The sequence below is a fragment of the Anabrus simplex genome, chromosome 5 (genome assembly GCF_040414725.1).
Source record: "Anabrus simplex isolate iqAnaSimp1 chromosome 5, ASM4041472v1, whole genome shotgun sequence".
In the NCBI taxonomy this organism is placed as follows: Eukaryota; Metazoa; Arthropoda; class Insecta; order Orthoptera; family Tettigoniidae; genus Anabrus; species Anabrus simplex.
This window is the reverse complement of record NC_090269.1, coordinates 26,478,282-26,497,058: the sequence shown is the minus strand read 5'-3', so window position 1 is coordinate 26,497,058 and position 18,777 is coordinate 26,478,282. Positions and strand designations below refer to the sequence as shown.

General features: G+C 38.4%; 1 protein-coding gene across 6 annotated transcripts in view; it reads right to left on the bottom strand.

The window, feature by feature from the left end:
* LOC136873686 (adenylate cyclase type 2) overlaps positions 1-18,777 on the bottom strand; it is a 551,897-nt gene that overhangs the window by 44,473 nt on the left and 488,647 nt on the right. For 5 of the 6 annotated variants that reach the window (XR_010860155.2, XM_067146802.2, XM_067146804.2 and 2 more), the window contains 2 exons: positions 12,329-12,587; positions 2,283-2,375 (listed from right to left, as the gene is read on the bottom strand). Coding sequence is in view for 5 of the 6 variants with exons in the window: in XM_067146802.2 (XP_067002903.1) it covers positions 2,283-2,375; positions 12,329-12,587 (352 nt within the window). In the remaining variant the exon portion in view is untranslated. The remainder of the gene's footprint in view (positions 1-2,282; positions 2,376-12,328; positions 12,588-18,777) is intronic. The other variant, XM_067146806.2, reaches the window with a different exon arrangement.

Below are 18,777 nucleotides of genomic sequence, written 5' to 3'. Positions count from 1 at the left end.
CGTTATATGCCCTCACTCCTCATGAACACTGCGTAGATGCTTGGAATTGAATCCAGGCTTTTGGCACGCAATCTAGTGATTATAAATTGTATACCACAACCTCTCCTACCTTGCTGGCTAACATTCTGATGGGGATTTTTTTTCCGACCAATGGGTATTGAACTGGCTAATTAGGGTGTCAGAGCATGTAGACTGGACAACAAAATGAACAATAGAAAGAGGAGTAAAGGACAAACATGAAAACACAAAAGGATGAGGATAGTTTCCACATTTTCAAGTCTTTGTACAGATGGGTTTTCTTCCCCACCAATCACTTTCAGTTGCTTTCTCTTTCTTCACTGACCTGCCACTGCATTTGTCCTGTTATGTGTTTCTTTTCAAGCTCCTATTGTTTTTATGTATAATGTGTTTTATCCGAGTCAAAGTCTCGTTTCTTGGAACTTAACTCAAGATTCACAAATTCAATATTAGTGTAGCTTTTGTGTCCGAATATGTTGTGATCATTGTCTAGTCATTCAGACATATGATCTGCATCAGCTTTGGCCCATTATCAAATAAGGATCTTTTGCATTGTCCAAATCAGGGGTTCTGAAATTCTTAAACTGGCATACCCTAAACTGAAATTCATACTTTCAACATTTTGCCAAGAAATGTTATGAGATTCTCATTGTTAATATTTAAAACTGCCTCATGGGAGTGAATATTATTGTCTAACACTGGAGAACAAGTATCTATCGAGACATGGAGAACTAGTATCTATCGAAGGATAACCTAGCTTCACTAGTCAGAGTGAAGGCAATGTATCATAAAACAAGTTCTCTGCCTGACAAAAACGCTCCTTCGAGATTAACCTATGAGTTCACAAGACAACCGTTCTATACAGAAGAACTGCGATTAAAAATACCACTGCCTTCTATGACACAATAACAAACATTACGTCAAGATCTGCAGGATAAAAAAGGCAAATATATGGATAGATTTTTACCAGACAGACGGCATGATGACGTCACGTCAGAATTCACAAATTCTGACTACGAATTGCAGCATACCATAACATGCTTCTTATTAAATTATCCTGAAACCATTGGAAAGTGTAGGCAAAATAATATGATTACGACTTATCTCACCTATTTATAATGAATGCTGCAGAACAGCATGAGTCCTCTAGTTAATAATAAGCTAAAAGTACAATGTAAAATAGCCGTTGACATTACCGGAGCATGATGTAACAGAAAGGTACCGACAAACTAGCCAGCTGGCCCCACGCCAATGACAGCATTACACCACCTTGCACTCTTTGTTGGACTAGCAAGGAGAGAGGACATACTACTGGAGCATTTCATTAAGATAAGTTCTAACTTTCAAGTATTAAAGGATATAAAGAGAATAAAAAATAAATTTTCTCAATTTATGAATAGAAAAAATTGTGTGATTTGATAGAATCTGATGATGAATGAAATATGTCATTCTTTGTTTAATACAAAGGTAATCCCAAAAATAAGGTCTCCTAATTTTTTATAAATACATAGACTTGTTTATTTATACAATGGTTTACATCATTTTACAGCTTGAACATTTAGCTATTTTTTTTACATAATCACCCTTTCGGTCGATGCATTTTTGTAGATGTTGTGACAGTTTTTGTATGTCCATGTCATACCAGCTCACTACCATGCTGTTCAGGAAGTTGTGAGCGGCACTTTGGGAAACCTCAGGAACCGAAGTGCAGAGATCATCCAGGGTGATCCGCCGATCTTCACACATAATTTGCTCAACCTTCACGACTGTCTCGACGGTCTCCTGCTCCTTTGTTCGTTCGTCATGAATTTCAGTCCAACCGGCTGCAAACTCTCTACATCAATTACAAACATTTTTGACATCCATGCACGACTCACCATAAACTTCCATCAATTGGCGATGGATTTCAATCGGCTCAGTACCTTTTGCATTAAGAAACCGAATAACTGCGCGCACTTCGCACATTGCGGTAACATCCAATGGGAGCTCGATTCTCAACGGCTGCCAAGCCAAGACTGAGTGTCTCAGCGCAGCGTGCGCATGTTTATATGCGAGCGTGGGAAACACTCTTCACAATATTGTGACCAACAGCCACACGAACAGAGTTCTGTATTTATAAAAAAAATGTGACCTTATTTTTCGGATTACCCTCGTAGTACGTTTCTTTACGGTATGTTGTAGTTTTATAGTTAATATTTGGCAGACTGAAAAGCTTTAAAGAGAGTCAGATGTGTTAAATTAAAAAAAAAAAGTCTTGATCTTACCCATGGAGAAAGACATTTGCCCTCTTCATTCGTATGCTCAGTAGTTACCAAAGTTATATTATTTGGAGGATTGGAGTCTATTTCACATTCTACCTGGAAAATCACATAATACAGTAAATAGAAAGTATTGTAACATAAGCTTTAATTATTTAAATCATTGCTGTGTAATGCAATGCTGAAAAATATATAGTACGTATATGAGAATAATATACATAAAGAAAGAAAATATCATCATTTGGTTTTACATTTTCAGTACAGGCTTTGTCAGAGGAAGAGAGACTCACATACAGCCATTTTACTTGTAAGCCAATGCTTTCCACCTGTTTCTCCAACTTGCAGAATACCATTTTTAATTGTAATAATGTTATTGGTTTTATGTCCCACTATAAATTTTGTCCCACAGGCGTATTGTTACATGCTGTAAAATCTACCAACACGAGGCTAGTGTCTTTTAGCACCTTCAAATACCATTAGACTGGGCTGGGATTGAACCTTCTACTTTGGACTCAGTAAGCCAGTGTTCTACCTTCTAAGCTACTCAGTCTAAATAAAGTGTGTCCCAAAAAAACCACCGACAATGCTTAGTATGTTGTGAGGGAAGGCAAAGTGATCGGTTTTCAAGAAGGAACCCATATCCAGAAATGCACAGCTTGGACTCTGTAGCACATCGAAGAGTGGGTTGGGTGTGCATTCCACATGTCGTCAATAAACCCAACATGCGTAGCACATCAGGCTCATCAAAAATGGTGTTCGAACTGTGTACCTCCTAGGTCATTGAAGAGCTAATATCGGCAGTGCTGAGCCTCACGCACATGACTTAATAAGTGCAGTTGTCTTTGAAGAATTTAAATTGCTCAGTGGACTCTAGCAACAAGGTCCTCTGCTGACATTACAGGAGTGTCATGCACCATACTCTTCATACTATCCCACAGAAAGTAGTCAAGAGGTGTCAAATCTGGCGACCGTGCTGGCCATGGAACTGGATCACCTCTACCAATCCATCGATTTGGATATGTGACGTTGAGGTGATTCCACACATTTACATCAAAGTGCGCTGGAGCTCCGTCGTGTTGCAGCCACATTACTTGCCGAACATTTAGTGGCACTTCATCCAACAGGGTAGACGAATCGTCTCTAATAAATGTGAGGTAGATCTATCCTGTTAGTCTGTTTGGCAGCAGATATGGCCCAATGATATGGTCACCAATTATTCCAGCCCAGATGTTAATAGCGAACCTGTATTGGTGATGTTGAATCACCTGCGCACACGGATTTTTGTCCTCCTAAACATGCACGTTGTGCAAGTTTAGTATGCCGTCTCTAGTAAAAGTGGATTCATCCGTGAATAGCACCAAGCTTGGAAGTTGTGGCCTAAAGAATGCATTGTTGTAAATACCACTGCACAAATTGTACTCACTGTGGGTAGTCCTCCTCCCGTAATGCCTGGACTTTCTGCAGGTGGTATGGATTGAGCTGCTGTTCATGGACAACTCGCCACACGGCACTTTTATCTGTGTGCAGCACCTGTGCAACTTGCCAAGTGCTGGTAGATGTATCCTCTTCAAACATTGTCAGCACGTCCTCCTCAAATCGTAGTGTTCAAGCCGAACATGGACGACCCACATCATGTTTTGGACAAACAGTAGAATGGGGACAGTATGTATTCGCAAGTAACAAGCACAAAGTGCTACTACTTTACTGTATAATGGACACACCTCAAGCATAAAATACCTACATGGAACTGTCCAGCTTCTCTTAGTCGTCTCTCGATTGTCGCAAACGTGGAATGATGTGGGTACATTTGTTTGGAAAACGTTCCGCATACAATCTTGCAGCAGCTCTACCATTGCAATCCGCTTTGCCATATGCAAGCACCATGTCAGTCATTTCCGCAGCTGTGTACTGGTACATGTTGCACTGCTGTTAAAATGTTACTACACTGGCAGACTACAGTACACAAGTAACGCAGTAGGATGTGCACCAAGGACTGTGTGGAGGCATGTAGCGCATGTTATTAGCCTGAGGTCGTCCATCCGCAGTACACAGATGGCTAAAGGGTTGAATACCTTCCATATTAAGACACCAAATCGGAACAAGTTGTTACAACCGCTGTCAGACTTCGACGCTCTCCAGCGGCTAAACCGTACATTTCCGGACAGGGGCCCCTTCTTGAAAACTGATCAGTCCGCCATTCCGCACAACATACTAAGCCTTGTTGGTATTTTTTGGGGACACCCTGTATATCACTTTTAGTTAGCTTTCCTATTTGAATAAATTTTGACAAAATTCAAATCTATTTTGGGAATAGAAAGAATTTCTGGGAAAACAAATCAGGACGTGATATAACCATAAATCTAGTGTGCCGTTTCACTGTTACCAATAAAGATTTCTGGAGCAAAAATGGTCGCTATGCCGTGAGAACGTCAGAAATAACATGCTAACATAATCATAAATATCAAGAAGATGATACTTTTACCAGGTACAAGTAAGGGGATGAAATATAGAAGGCAGTGAAAAAGAAAGAAAGATGGAATATTGTTAAAAAATTATTACTGAGAAATAATTCCATTCGAGAGGGAGCTACTCAAGCAGATCGCTACAGTAAATTGATGCAAGAAGAAGAATAAACTCGTAAAAGATTTTTAAATTAAAGAATAAAAAAAGAATAATCGGCGGGAGAATCCTGCAAGACAAAGGCATTACCACATTTATATAGCTTGATAAAGTAAAACAGAACAGCTAGATCAGAACATTACATAATCACTTACGTCACGACACACTGAGAAGACGATGTACCCAGCGACAAAATTCAATCTCAAGAAATTATAGAGGAATAATAACCAGTAAAACAAGCTATAGGAATTTAAATATCATTACAATTGAAGCTTTAATAACCATATTGATAGACTGCAGAATTCTAATACGATACCATTATAAGAAGCATTAGTCGCAGCATATTACTAGATCATAGCAGGCTTTGTAATCTAAGACGACGAAAATGACCATCTCAATGTTTATTTCTGTTTCAGCTGTGCAAGAAACCACCTACGTCATGTGCTAAGAAGACTGAGGGGGAGACTACCTGGACATGGGGACTTGAACCGACAAATCTATTCCCTGATGACCGTAGAAGACCAAAGACCTTCCCAGATGTTCCGAGAGGCTGATACGATGTCGTAATTGCATTAACAGCATGTCCTAGGCAGTTGGACATATCACAGCAACGAGGGAAAACAGGAGGAAAAGATAAGTCATTAAAGTATCTAATATGTAAGTAATTCAAATAATATTTGTTTTTAGAAGTGCCATTTTCTATTCTTGTGAAATATACATGTGAAGTGCTATTGTGAATTATTCAAAGAAGTGATGTTACGTGGAAAATCAACCGAATGAATAACGTAAGAGGTTATTAGGTAGTCATCTGACCAGTATGACAAGTTCATTGGATTAGGAAGTATTTAATCAGTGATAACCAAACCATGCGTTCGTAATGTTGTCAATGTTGAATGAAAAGGTTAACTTATCTTAAATGCAGATGTGATATGACATTGTACAGATAGTCTGCCAGGAAAGAATTTTTCTGCACTTGCAATCCATTTTATTGCAGTTGAGTATATTTATACTTGATTCCCTAGTGCATGTTAATTCTTCAGTAGTCCACATATAATACAGAATACGATCTATATAGCGAGCATATGTTAACTAAATACCTGTAGATCATAAAAAATAAATCCACATAGGGATGATAACACAAACGTAGCCTATATTGTCACGAATTTCTAACCACAAATATTTTCACTCAAATAAGAGGAGTTAGGAAGCTTATTTGGTTACATTGAATGATATCACTGGTAATATTATCTGAAATTGAAGGTTGACATTGATTGGTAGAGTCTTCTTACAAGTCGGACTACTAAATATCCAGAAGAATTTCATTAAATAGTTGTCAGATGCAAATTATAGCATAATGACAGATCACGTATGATAAATGTGTTGGCACTTAAATTGATTTTTGAAATTAATATTTATTTTTGATGAATAATTTGAATAATTAGCAGTAATGATATTACGATTATTTTTAGAGTAAAATGATGACTTAATGAATTATCTTTTCTTCCATAAAAAGTGAATGGTAGAGATGGGAACTTTGAAATACTCACGAATTTTTAAATGAATGAGAAGATTAGTTTACATGAAAGAGAAGACCAATGTTTTCCTTTTTATGACAGTTAACAAACAGTTATGCTGATAATGAAATGTGGACAGCTACTTACAGGCAAAGCTAACTTATACTATGAATTGATTAGTAAAGGTGATATATGTATAAATTAAATAAAAATTTAAGAAACTAGATTCCGTAAAGATAGATGCAAGAATAAAACGTAACATGAATTTGTTCTTTTTCAATTTAACTAGAGGCCTTTCTTTTACAATATTTTATGAATGACTTCTTAGGTTAAGCATGTAGTTATAACTAAACATAGGTTAAGAAACGTTGAGAATTTGAGGAAACGAACCAGATCGCGAGTTGGAGACATCCAATGTGTAGATGTTATACTCGTTCTACCGTATATTCCGTTTAGCCACCCTCGAGATGAATTCATGACCATGATTCGACCTCGATTGGAAATTAACGATACTTCGAGCTAGTCTGGATCTGATTGCAACTTGACCTGGATGCGGGAATGGCGCACTAGTTTTTCATCATAGATGATAATCTTGGACAAAGACGGTAACATCTTTCGATCCAATCTGGTGAAGTTCACTGGGGATGTCAATGTGTTGCTTTCGTGTTCACATTTCAGGATCCTGGTAAAAAGTTGGAAAGCAGTGCAGTGCTGAAACAAACAGGCCCAATAATCAATGGCAACCAGTACATGCCTCCCGTTTAAGCCAATCGCAGGTAGTTGTGCCCTTTCTCTTTCCCCAACCTCCCAGTCTTAAAGCTCACTAAGGCAGCCACTTCAAGTTCCATGTTGCCATTTCATGGGCCTTGGCTAACTTGCTGCTTTTGAGTGATGACATGATTATCTGTTTTATGTGTTCTACCAGGCAAGTTGGCTGTATGGTTAGGGCTGCACAGCTGTGAGCTTGCATCCAGAAGATAGTACGTTCAAACCCCACTGTTGGCAGCCCTGAAGATGGTTTTTCATGGTTTCCCATTTTCTCACCAGGCAAATGCTGGGGCTGGACCTTAATTAAGGCCACAGCCACTTCCTTCCCATTCATAGGCCTTTCCTATCCCATCATCACCATAAGATATATCTGTGTTGGTGTGATGTAAAGCAAAATTGTAAAATTTTATGTGTTTTTGAAATCAGCAATTTTAGTGTTATAGTGTATTGTTATCAAGACTGTGTACACCATTTTAGTGTACTGAAAATTCTAGTATTGTGTAGTATAGCATAATATTTTACTTAATCCTTGTTCTTTATTGAGCTACAAGATGCCACAAACAGTTCAAGGCACCGCTAAATGATGAGGGCGACCAAGAATTCACTCACCTCGATAAAAGGCAAGCGTAAATGTGAGGCATGGCTTTGTTATTCGATATCAAGTTTGCTATCTGGTGTGTGGGAATATTTTGTGGTTGAAAGGGAAAATAGAGGCCTATTGTTGGATGCTAGTAAAGTTATAGAACAAATAGCAGTCGCTTTAAAGATAGTCAAGTTACAGTAATTAGAATAGGGGGAAAAAAGAAAAGGAGCCATGCGAAGAAGAAGGAGGAGGAGGAGAGGAAGAGAATGTACCTGGACCATCATACGGCAGGTTATCAACACCGGTGAAAACTCGGCACTATGCTTTCAATTTCACTAAAAGGAGGCCCCATGACTTATGATTGTGAAATTAAAAACTATACAAAATGGCAAGTTAAAGGATGTACTTTAACCGATTGCAACTCTCATCTTAAATTGTGCCAACAACTATGGCAGGGTCTGACTGATTTCACTTTTTTATCCAAAGAAAAACATGCTATTAGATACTTCTCCCATCCTAAACCAGATTCGAACCCCAAATAATGAGCAGACCACTCTACATGGTATTATAAATATAACATAGATATAAAGACACATCGTATTTTTAAAAGTGCCTTTCTGCTGCTGATATCTACCTAAAAATGGAAACTATTCATCCAGATATAGACTGATAAAAGCTTGAGATGAAGGGGAATGAGGAGTATGTCCTACGATATTTGAGCTGATAAAATTATTGCTTAGCCACCTTGGAATAATATTGACTGTTCCGGGATTTACCATGGTCAATAGAAGGAAGGAAGGAAGCATGAGGGGTGAATGGCTGGACAGTGCAAAAAACAGAGCATAAGTTACTCTAACAAAATTCAACAAATTTTATTTCTTTCTTTTCTCATAAGTTAAATGGTTTAAAATGATAACAATAACCAGAAGAGTATAGGTGTTCAATAATCATTTACAACTTTGGAAGTGATAACATTAACAACATTGGAGCTCGTCAGCTCTGAGTAAATAACCAAGGGCTTAGAAGCCCTGAAAACAGGTACAAGAGTGAGCGTATTGGCTCTAGAAAGTTACAACAGGTCAGGGAAAATACTCCCATTTCAAATATGTGGTCAATGTTACAGAGTTAAGGGAGGCTAGCCTCAATTTTGAGAAATTTCACCTAGGAGACTGAGACCATGTCTCACAGGATATTTAAAATATCTGGGTTTAAACCCGGTGATAAGCTTTTCACAGTTTCACAAACTTTTCCCTATGATGGGCTATGGTCATTACTTTGGAGCTCACTGTATTGACATCACAGCTTATTACACTGCAGTACAAAAGAAATCTTGGTCGCTGGCAAGGTTACCCTCAAACGAAAGATATATACAGGGGCATAATACCCATACTACTCGGCCACTTAGGAAAAGAAAGGAAAAAAAAAAGGGAGGGTTATACAAATTAAAGGATGTTAACCTAAAAGGCAAGGAGGTGAAAACCAAGCACTCCCGAAATTCATGAATTGAACCACTAATTGGGCTTAAGGCCTGAAGAAAACAGAGGCTTAGCCCATGCTATTGGGTGACTACGTGGAAGAACAAATTAAAGCCAAAACTCAAGTTAAATTTTGAGGGTTAGAAAATTTTATCGCCTGATTCAACTTGAGGGGGAGTGTTATGAGGGTAACCACTCAAGCTCCCTTGTATTTGGACTACTTCCCATTAGGGAATTTTATCTAAGTCCAGAGACCACCCAGGTGAACCTATATTACAATAAGGGAAAAAAGCCCTAACAGTTAGATGCTAACGAAAGCCGCGGTAATCTTCCCTACACTTCACGTGCAGGAGTAATCACTTAAATATTGTTATTCTGCCATACCTTGTTCGTTAGGACTTCCTTGAAGCCAGAACCCCCGCCTCCTGCAATATCCCGAGGGAGATCCTCTCTGTCCTCCGTCAAGATGCGCACCCAATTACCACAGCAATACAAGACCCATAGGCCTAGATATGCCCTGCTTATACAGGGAGAATGACAGAATGCTCTAGATATTTACTATCCAAGGATATGATTGGATGGCCTAAAGTAATAAAACAGGTCCATGATTGGTGAATAATTTTACTTTCTAGCTTGTAATAGGCTGGTAGAATTAGAGGAGGTATTGGAGGTAGTATTGGCAACTTCAAAAACAGAAATAATAACAACCTGTCGACAAGTTTACCAACCACAAGATACAAATTTTCTCGATGACTAGTCCGAGGCTTTGCCCTCAAGAGTTTGCTCACAAGCAGATGGGAGAGGCATCTAACCATCGGAGGAAAAACTTTTACAATATCCCAAAGTTCTGAATCCTTAGAAAAGATGGTCATAGTAGAGAAAGGCGCACAAAACAGATGGAGATACTGTACCCATGGTAAGTAAGATCTTCATATGATCGATCACCTTGTTTCCTCTGGAATCGCCTGATTTAAGACTTCAATGACACTGTTGAATACCACAGTTTTTACAAAATATGATATATTCTTCACATGGATGATATATGTTATATGCTTCCCTCTTAATAAGGCACAATATGTAAAGACTTATATCCTTTAAGCAGGATTACCAATCACGTTGTATATAGGTTTAACAACCTTGTTTTTCACCCAAGATTTTATAGGATTTGAGGCCATGGTCTAATGCACCATATTTACATTATGAGTTTTTGAACTATGCTTTTAAGCTTATTTTTAACTTATCATTGGCTATTGTATATTTCTTGTCATGTGTTTTTATATTGATTTTGGGTATTTGTAATTTGCACCTTCACATCATTGGCTGATGATGACACAGAATTAGTGTTGAAACTAGTACCGGTACCATTCTTTTGTGAACGGCATGTGATATAATTTGCAGCAAAAACTATTATTGCATTGAAAAGGTGGATCCAAAATATATTTAATTCATTGTAAAATATGAGGTTCATGAAATATTTAGTGAGTGAATGTACAAAATACAGTATGACAAATAGATTACGTACAGTATGATAAGTACCAGTATATAGTAATTAATTGTGTTTGGTTCTTCAATATGTGCTTACAATGATACTAAAAGGGATCAGCTTTACAGTTAAAAGCACACTAAAACAGTAACTAATTTGAATACTTATAAATTATTAATGAAATGTAAGATGATTTCAAAATAAGTATTTTATGTATAATAACGAACTTAACCTAATCCAGTTACAAAAGCATTGTAAAATAGTATTCTAACTAAAAGAAGTAACTTTAATTATATAATGTGTAATGAAATCTAAGAAGAGTCTGAAATGGGAATTTTACATACATTAACAAACAACTTAAACTAGTTATGAAAGCACACTAAAATAGTTAACAAACTAAATGAACTAATTTGAATGATTATGAAAAGAATAATTAAATCTAAGAAGAGTACAAGATAGGTATTATATGTAGAGAAAGAGACTTGATCTAATCCAGTTTAAAAACCTACTTCAAATTGAAGTTTAAAAACATAATTTTCAAAACTTTTGCACTTGACAAACAGGAGCATCTTTCTGTTATAGTACAACCATGCTTTGACAACAATAACGTCCTTGTTCTGTGTAAAACAAAGACCTTACATTGAAGTGTACATTGTTCATTTAGTAACTTGACTCTCAGTTCAGAATATGAAGCATCTGTTAACAAGAGCCGGCTCATCTTCAGGGCAGTATTTCTAGTGAGGCGAGAGGATAAACAAAGCACTGGCACTATTTCAAAGCTTTGCTGTTTTGAAGCATCAATGTAGCTGACATGTATGGAACGACTGGAGCTTTTGCTCACATGACACAATGCACAAAGCAATCTTACTGCTTCAAAACAGTGAAGTGTTGTTGTGTCAACAGTGTTTCAAAGCACACACACACTAGCCAACTCTACTGGTTCAGTGCTAAACCAGAAACACATGTTAACAAAAGGGCAATTAAATGCAACTGACACCAAACTTCAACATTCACCATGAAAATCACTACCAAATTAGCACAGCAAATTGAAGTTTCAGTGACTTCTGCATATACAACAAAAAACTGATTAAAACTGTGGAAGGGCATCATTTCCAGCATTTGCTAAGAGGTAAGATTTTAGTTTAGATTCTTCTACTGTATATGGAGATTTAAAGATTTAAGAAGCGAAGACACAGTACAGGCCAGCTGTGGCCAGGTAGGCCGTGGGTGTGGGGAAAGCCAGCTGGCCATCCAGGCTTGGCTCAGTGACATGTGAGCAATCGGGTTTTATTTGGAAAACTCTTTATAAGAAATACTATAGGGCTGTAAACATAGCTGGGCTGAGTGGCTGAGACGGTAGATGTGTTGGCCTTCTAAGCCTAAGTTGATGAGTCTGATCCTGCCTCAGTCTGGTGGTATTTCAAGGTGCTTTAATATGCCATGTCAGTAGATTTATCAACACACAAAAGAACTCTTGTGGGACAAAATTCTGACAGTTTGGCATCTCAGAAAACTGTGTAAATAGTTAGTGAGACATAAAACCAAAAATGTTATTATTACTATTCTAAAAAGATAGTTACTTAGCTAATTCCTATATATGATATGCCTACCAATTCCAGCATAGCACATAATGTGAGTATGGTGCAGATTACGAAGTACAGTACTGTGCGTAACCCAGCATTAGAAACAACTTGGAAGGACACGTGGTAGAAAAGTTTAACTAGCCAATTCTCTGGTTGTGGAACATGACATTCATCTCCATGTGGGTCCCAGTATTCATTCCATAGGAAATGTGTCCATGTGAAGGGAAGAAGAAATATCAATCCTGCTAAGGCAATTCCAAATCCCATCCACGCAATCCAATGTGAGCTGGAACAAGAATGATAAAATATTAAGCTACGAAATATATATTCTGCAACTTACCTGGTAAAAATGCAGTTACATGAAAAATAATTGCATGGCTGAGAAATTTAATCCTTTTTACTCAATAGAGGAGCCTCTGTGGCTCAGATGGCATCGCGTCGGCCTCTCACCGCTGGATACCGTGATTCAAATCCCGGTGACTCCATGTGAGATTTGTGCTGGACAAAGCAGAGGCGGGACAGGTTTTTCTCCGGGTACTCCGGTTTTCCCTGTCATCTTTCATTCCAGCAACACTCTCCATTATCATTTCATAGCATTTATCACTCATTAATAAATCACCTTGGGAGTGGCGACCTCATTGTAATAACAGCCTATATATGTTTCATCCATTCCATCCCTGATCCGGTCAATGACTGGAAAACAGGTTGTAGGTTTTTCATTTTACTCAGTAGACAAATAGGATTGCCAGATGTCCTGTATTTTATGAGGCAATCTCATATTTAAACTTGCCAACCTGAACCCAGTATATGGGAGACCAGGCTCTACCTGTCACAGAGCAGGACAAAGAGTGAGTGGAAAAGGAGTAACACCTCTTTAAAAAACCCTGGTCCAGCTAGTCTGGATGGCAGCACCTTTTAAGAGTCTCTTGCCAGAGCTGTGGTTGAGTCTTTAAAGACAGCTTCAGCAGAGAGCGAGACCTTCGAAATGGAGCAGTTGGAGGATGAGGCATTCATGTAGTAGTCAATCTGCTGCATTGTAGATGAAGTAGGGAACTATTAAAGGTTCAGGGAGTTCACCATGACAGAAAAAAAACCCATGACTATGTTAGGCATAGCAAGTCAGCAGAAGAGGAAAAAGAGGGATTGCTTTCAACAATAATGAGATGTGTTCATTCCCACAGCCAGCCTGCTGGAGTGGAGAAATGATGATGATAATGATGATGATGATTTTTCTTTTCTTTACAATTTGCATTATGTCGCACTGACACAGATAGGTGTCATGGCGACGATGGGCTAGGACTGAGAAGGAAGTGGCCTTGGCCTTAATTAAGGTACAGCCCCAGCATTTTCCTGGTATGAAAATGGGAAACCACAGAAACCCATCTTCAGGGCTGCCGACAGTGGGGTTTGAACCCACTATCTTCCAGATGTAAGCTCACAGCTGTGCGGGCCTAACCACATTTTATTACATGACACTATTTTGTTACACAAATTTTCAGATGGCTCCCACTTTTAAAACACATTTACCGGTATGTCAATATCAGAAATATGGTGTAACAAATTTGCAGGGAAAGAACATATACAGAGTGGTTAGCTCGGCCTTCGTCCGGCTCCATGGCTAAATGGTTAGCATGCTGGCCTTTGGTCACAGGGGTCCCGGGTTCGATTCCCGGCAGGGTCAGGAATTTTAACCTTAATTGGTTAATTTTGCTGGCACGGGGCTGGGTGTATGTGTTGTCTTCATCATCATTTCATCCTCATCACGGTATGATGATGATGATGATGATGATGATGATGAGTCTCTAATTTAAGAGCTACATCCTCTGGCCCTTACAAGTTCCTTAAGGGATAACTACACTTCAGTGTATTTTCAAACAGAATTATAGATTGATGAGGAATGACAAATTGTACAGGCTGACAAGAAATGTGCCAAAAGCAATTTGAAAAGAATAAGTGTCTTCAAACAACATTGAGGCATGAATTTAGTTGAAATTGAAAATACTCAATTTCTTGCATTGTTGGGTCACATTAAAATAATGTCATGATGCTGACCATTGTTAAATAAAAGAAAACTTGAAATTAGGGAACTGCGAGTTGATAGGTGGGGCTATCTTGTGATACAGCATGGGCATTTTGTGTGCTGGATCAGCTGCCATACTGTTGGATGCAGATCATGGTGCTACATATTTCTTTCAATTTATCTGAACTCTTTATCTCCACTGTCGGTGAAGTGAAAGGATGCATTATCTGTATCCCCTATATATTGTAAGAGGCTACTAAGAGAGGAACAACCAAAGAATCTGTACGCACTCTCTCATCTTCTAAACCCGAAAACATATCCACGATTCTCTGCTTTTCTCTGTAGGCCTAGTGTAAAAATGTACATATATTTACCACATGGACTATTCACAAATTTAGATTTTTAGTGGAAAGTCCATCAACACCAAACATAGCTGAAAAGATAATATTGTTCAATCATGATGGTAATCAGTTCGATGGCGATGATATATGTTGCTGGAATTGTTTTTATAAGATACAAAACCATGTGATCATCGGCTCATATCAATCAGGAAGATTATTGTGGTAACCACCAAAATGAAAAGGAAAATGTGAAGAATATAACAGGAGAAGAGGATGTCGTGAAGGGAAGTGGAAATGAAAAACTCGCTTGATGTCAGATGCCTTAATATTACCAAGCTGGAACAAAACTAAATGTGGTGATCTACAATGACCTAAGCCCATAATATTGATCAACAGTAACATTATATAGATTATTGTTAACTGAGACGTGCTCTCTCTCTCTCTCTCCCTCTCCAGCCAGCGCTTATCTCTGCTAGATCGCATTACCATTGCAACTGAATAAAATCTAACCAATCAACAATGGGTTCAACAGCTAGTAAACAATTAAAAGAACACAACAATAAGAGAATATTTCTTCCCTCTCACATAATTTTGGCAAATTTTTTAAATTAAATTCTCCTTGGCAAAATCAAATGATCAAAAATATTTCTTTCAATAAAATGTGTGACATGATGTTACCTAGCAACTGTGCAGGCTGTGATGTGCAGTTTTGATGGATGGCCATGACATACAGATCCATGGCCTGTGCAGCTCTCAAGGTACTGTTGCTAAGTAACCTGGCATCACACATTTTGTTACATGACACTATTTTGTTGCACAAATTTTCAGATGGCCCCCACTTTTAAAACACATTTACCGGTATGTCAATATCAGAAATGTGGTGTAACAAATTTGCAGGGAAAGAACATATACAGAGTGGTTAGCTCAGCCTTTGTCTGGCTCCATGGCTAAATGGTTAGCATGCTGGCCTTTGGTCACAGGGGTCCCGGGTTCGATTCCCGGCAGGGTCAGGAATTTTAACCTTAATTGGTTAATTTTGCTGGCACGGGGCTGATGTGTTGTCTTCATCATAATTTCATCCTCATCACGATGCACAGGTCACCTACGGGTGTCAAATCAAAAGACCTGCATCTGGCGAGCCGAACTTGCCCTCGGACACTCCCGGCACTAAAAGCCATACGCCATTTCCATTTTTCAGCTCAGCCTTGCACTGGCCCACGATGGCGTGTCACTAGTCGAGACTTTCTATCTGTAACCTACTGCTCAATCTATTGACAGCATGCACAGTGTTCAGTTAAAACCTTGAATATAGGTGATGGTAAAAGTGATCTCCATTTATTGTCACACATTCTTGAAATCTTTTGATGAAACTGCCATTCACACACTAAGTTCTTCTTCAGTAATGTTCCTACATAATTTTTTGGCTGTTATATTCCCTTGCAGTTCCTTTATAGTATGAGAATTATGGTATGCCTATTACTATAAACTTTATTTTTTAAAATTCTCCATAAAAAAATTCTAATACGGTAAGACTGGGGGAGCAAGTGGGCTATAATCCTTTAGAAATAACCCTGTTAGCAAAAGTATTCTTTGTGTTATCTGAGGAATCATTGGTAGCGTGGGCTGTAGCTAAATCCAAGGTCCATATACACCGGTCAGGACACGCATACAGAGCCGCCATATTGGGACTAAGTCTGGGCATTTCCCACAGTATTTCCGTGTTGGATACAGGCAAATTTCGGATTTAAAAATGGATTTAAGGACAAAAAACTATTAAAATTAGTCTCTTGCCTTTGATTACATGTAATTAATAGTTTTGCCATAACCTGCAAGTTGTAAAAAATGTTAATTTATATATTTTGTTGTCTGTAAGCAGTCAGTTTTCATATATTGTGAGCAGTTGCAATGGTATTAAGAACAGACTATATGACAAAATTGTCATCAATTTTTCAGCCAGTAGGCCTAATTTAGGGTACCAAAGCATGAACAAAGTAATAAAATGATCAAAGAAGTGTGAACGGTTAAAATTAAATAATTACATATAGGCTAAGGCCTAACACAACATTAGGCCTATTATAATAAATATTAAAGCCAGCAATTTAGGCTACATTTCTAGTAACAGGAATAAATGCATATATTAGAGAACTGCCTTTGTAGTGTAACGGTTTAAGTAATTAACTGCCGTCCTCGAGGTCCGGGTTTGATTCCCGGTACTGCGGAAATTTAACAATGGTATATGGTTGAAATGGTACATGCAGCTCACATCTATTGCAGGTGCTCCTGAAAAAAAAAAAAAGAGCCGCACCGCCATGGGATGACGACACAAGTTTACTGTTATAATGTAATACATTTTATTACAATTCACTTTACGTCACACTGACACAGATAGGTCTTATGGCAACAATGGGAGAGCAAAGAGCTAGGAGTGGGAAGGAAATGACCGTGGCCTTATTTAAGGTACATCCCCAGCTTTGCCTGGTGTTAAAAAGGGAAACTACGGGAAATCATCCGCAGGGCTGCCAACAGTGTGGTTCAAACCCACCATCTCCTGAATACAAACTGATAACTATGTGACCCAAGACCTGCAGCCACTTGCTCGGTGATATACAATTTATATAATAATAATAATAATAATAATAATAATAATAATAATAATAATAACAACAACAACAACAACAACAACAACAACAACAACAACAACAACAACAACAACAACAACAACAACAACAACAACAACAACAACAACAACAACAACAACAACAATAATAATAATAATAATAATAATAATAATAATAAATTGAATAAATTATGCAAATTTTACCTTATTATTTCTTTCTTTCCTAATCCGTTTGCCGTCCAGGGTTAGTTCCTCAAAATTAGTATCCTCGAGTGTGAAACTTTCGGTCGGGAGGAGGACCAGTACCTCGCACAGGCGGCCTCACCTGCTATGCTGAACAGAGGTGTTGTTGAGGGATGAGAAGACAGGAAGGGGTAGACAAGGAAGAGGAAAGAAGTGGCCTTGGTCTTAAGTTAGGTACCAATCCGGCATTTGCCTGGAGGAGAAGTGGAAAACCAAGGAAAACCACTTTGAGGGTGGCTGAGGCGGGAATCAAACAGCCTTTTTTCTAAGTTGACCTCCTGAGGCTGAATGGACTCCGTTCCAGTCCTCATACCACTTTTTAAATTTCGTGGAAGAGCCCGGAATCGAACCCAGGCCTCCAGTGGTGGTAGCTAAACACACTAACCACTACACCACAAAAGTAATTATAATTAAACTTGGTGATTATTTATTTTTATCTAGCAAAGGTTATATTAACCTCGCACAGCTGTGGTTGTTCTCTGGGCTGCCACTTACCACGTCAACAATTTTGAACCAATTTTGCCCTCCTGTTCTGATCTTTCAGGAATATAAATAACGTAGTTCCTTTACATGATTGATTTATACAATTTGGAGTGACAGAATAACCCATGACAACTTAATCTCACTGCACTGTATAACACATAGTGGAGGCCTTTGGTCCCAATATGGCTGCTGCCGCAAAGAATTCTGTGAGTATGACCAGACCTGTGTATATAGACCTTGGCTGAATCTTGTTGGGAATACCCATTGTTTCTTTCTTCATCTGACAATATTAGAAAACAAAAATGGTGCAAGTACGTTTGTACAGTATCTGTGTCTATTTATTGTATCACTAAAAACGATAGCACTACTATTCATCTTGGAGTTACAGCACACCCTACACCTACTTTTCGTCATATAATGGAACTTCATGAATAAATCGGGGATTTTCTGTGATCCAGTATCTATTGTTTTGTGAAACTATGTGACCACTCAGATAAAATGATCAAATTTGAATCAGCAGTGCCATCAATAGTGTTTTGCAAAACCCAAGTACAGAAATTCACTTGTTTTTCATTATCACGGGGCCATCTTTCATACATGATAGTCACTCTATACAGTTTCAGGTAGCCATCTGGACCAAGTCTTTTGAAATAACGATGCCCTGTGGAGCACATTGTAGAGATTTATTTGGAGATTTATGTAAATGAAGCACCAATTTAGTAAATTTTTCACCGGGCGAGTTGGCCGTGCGCGTAGAGGCGCGCGGCTGTGA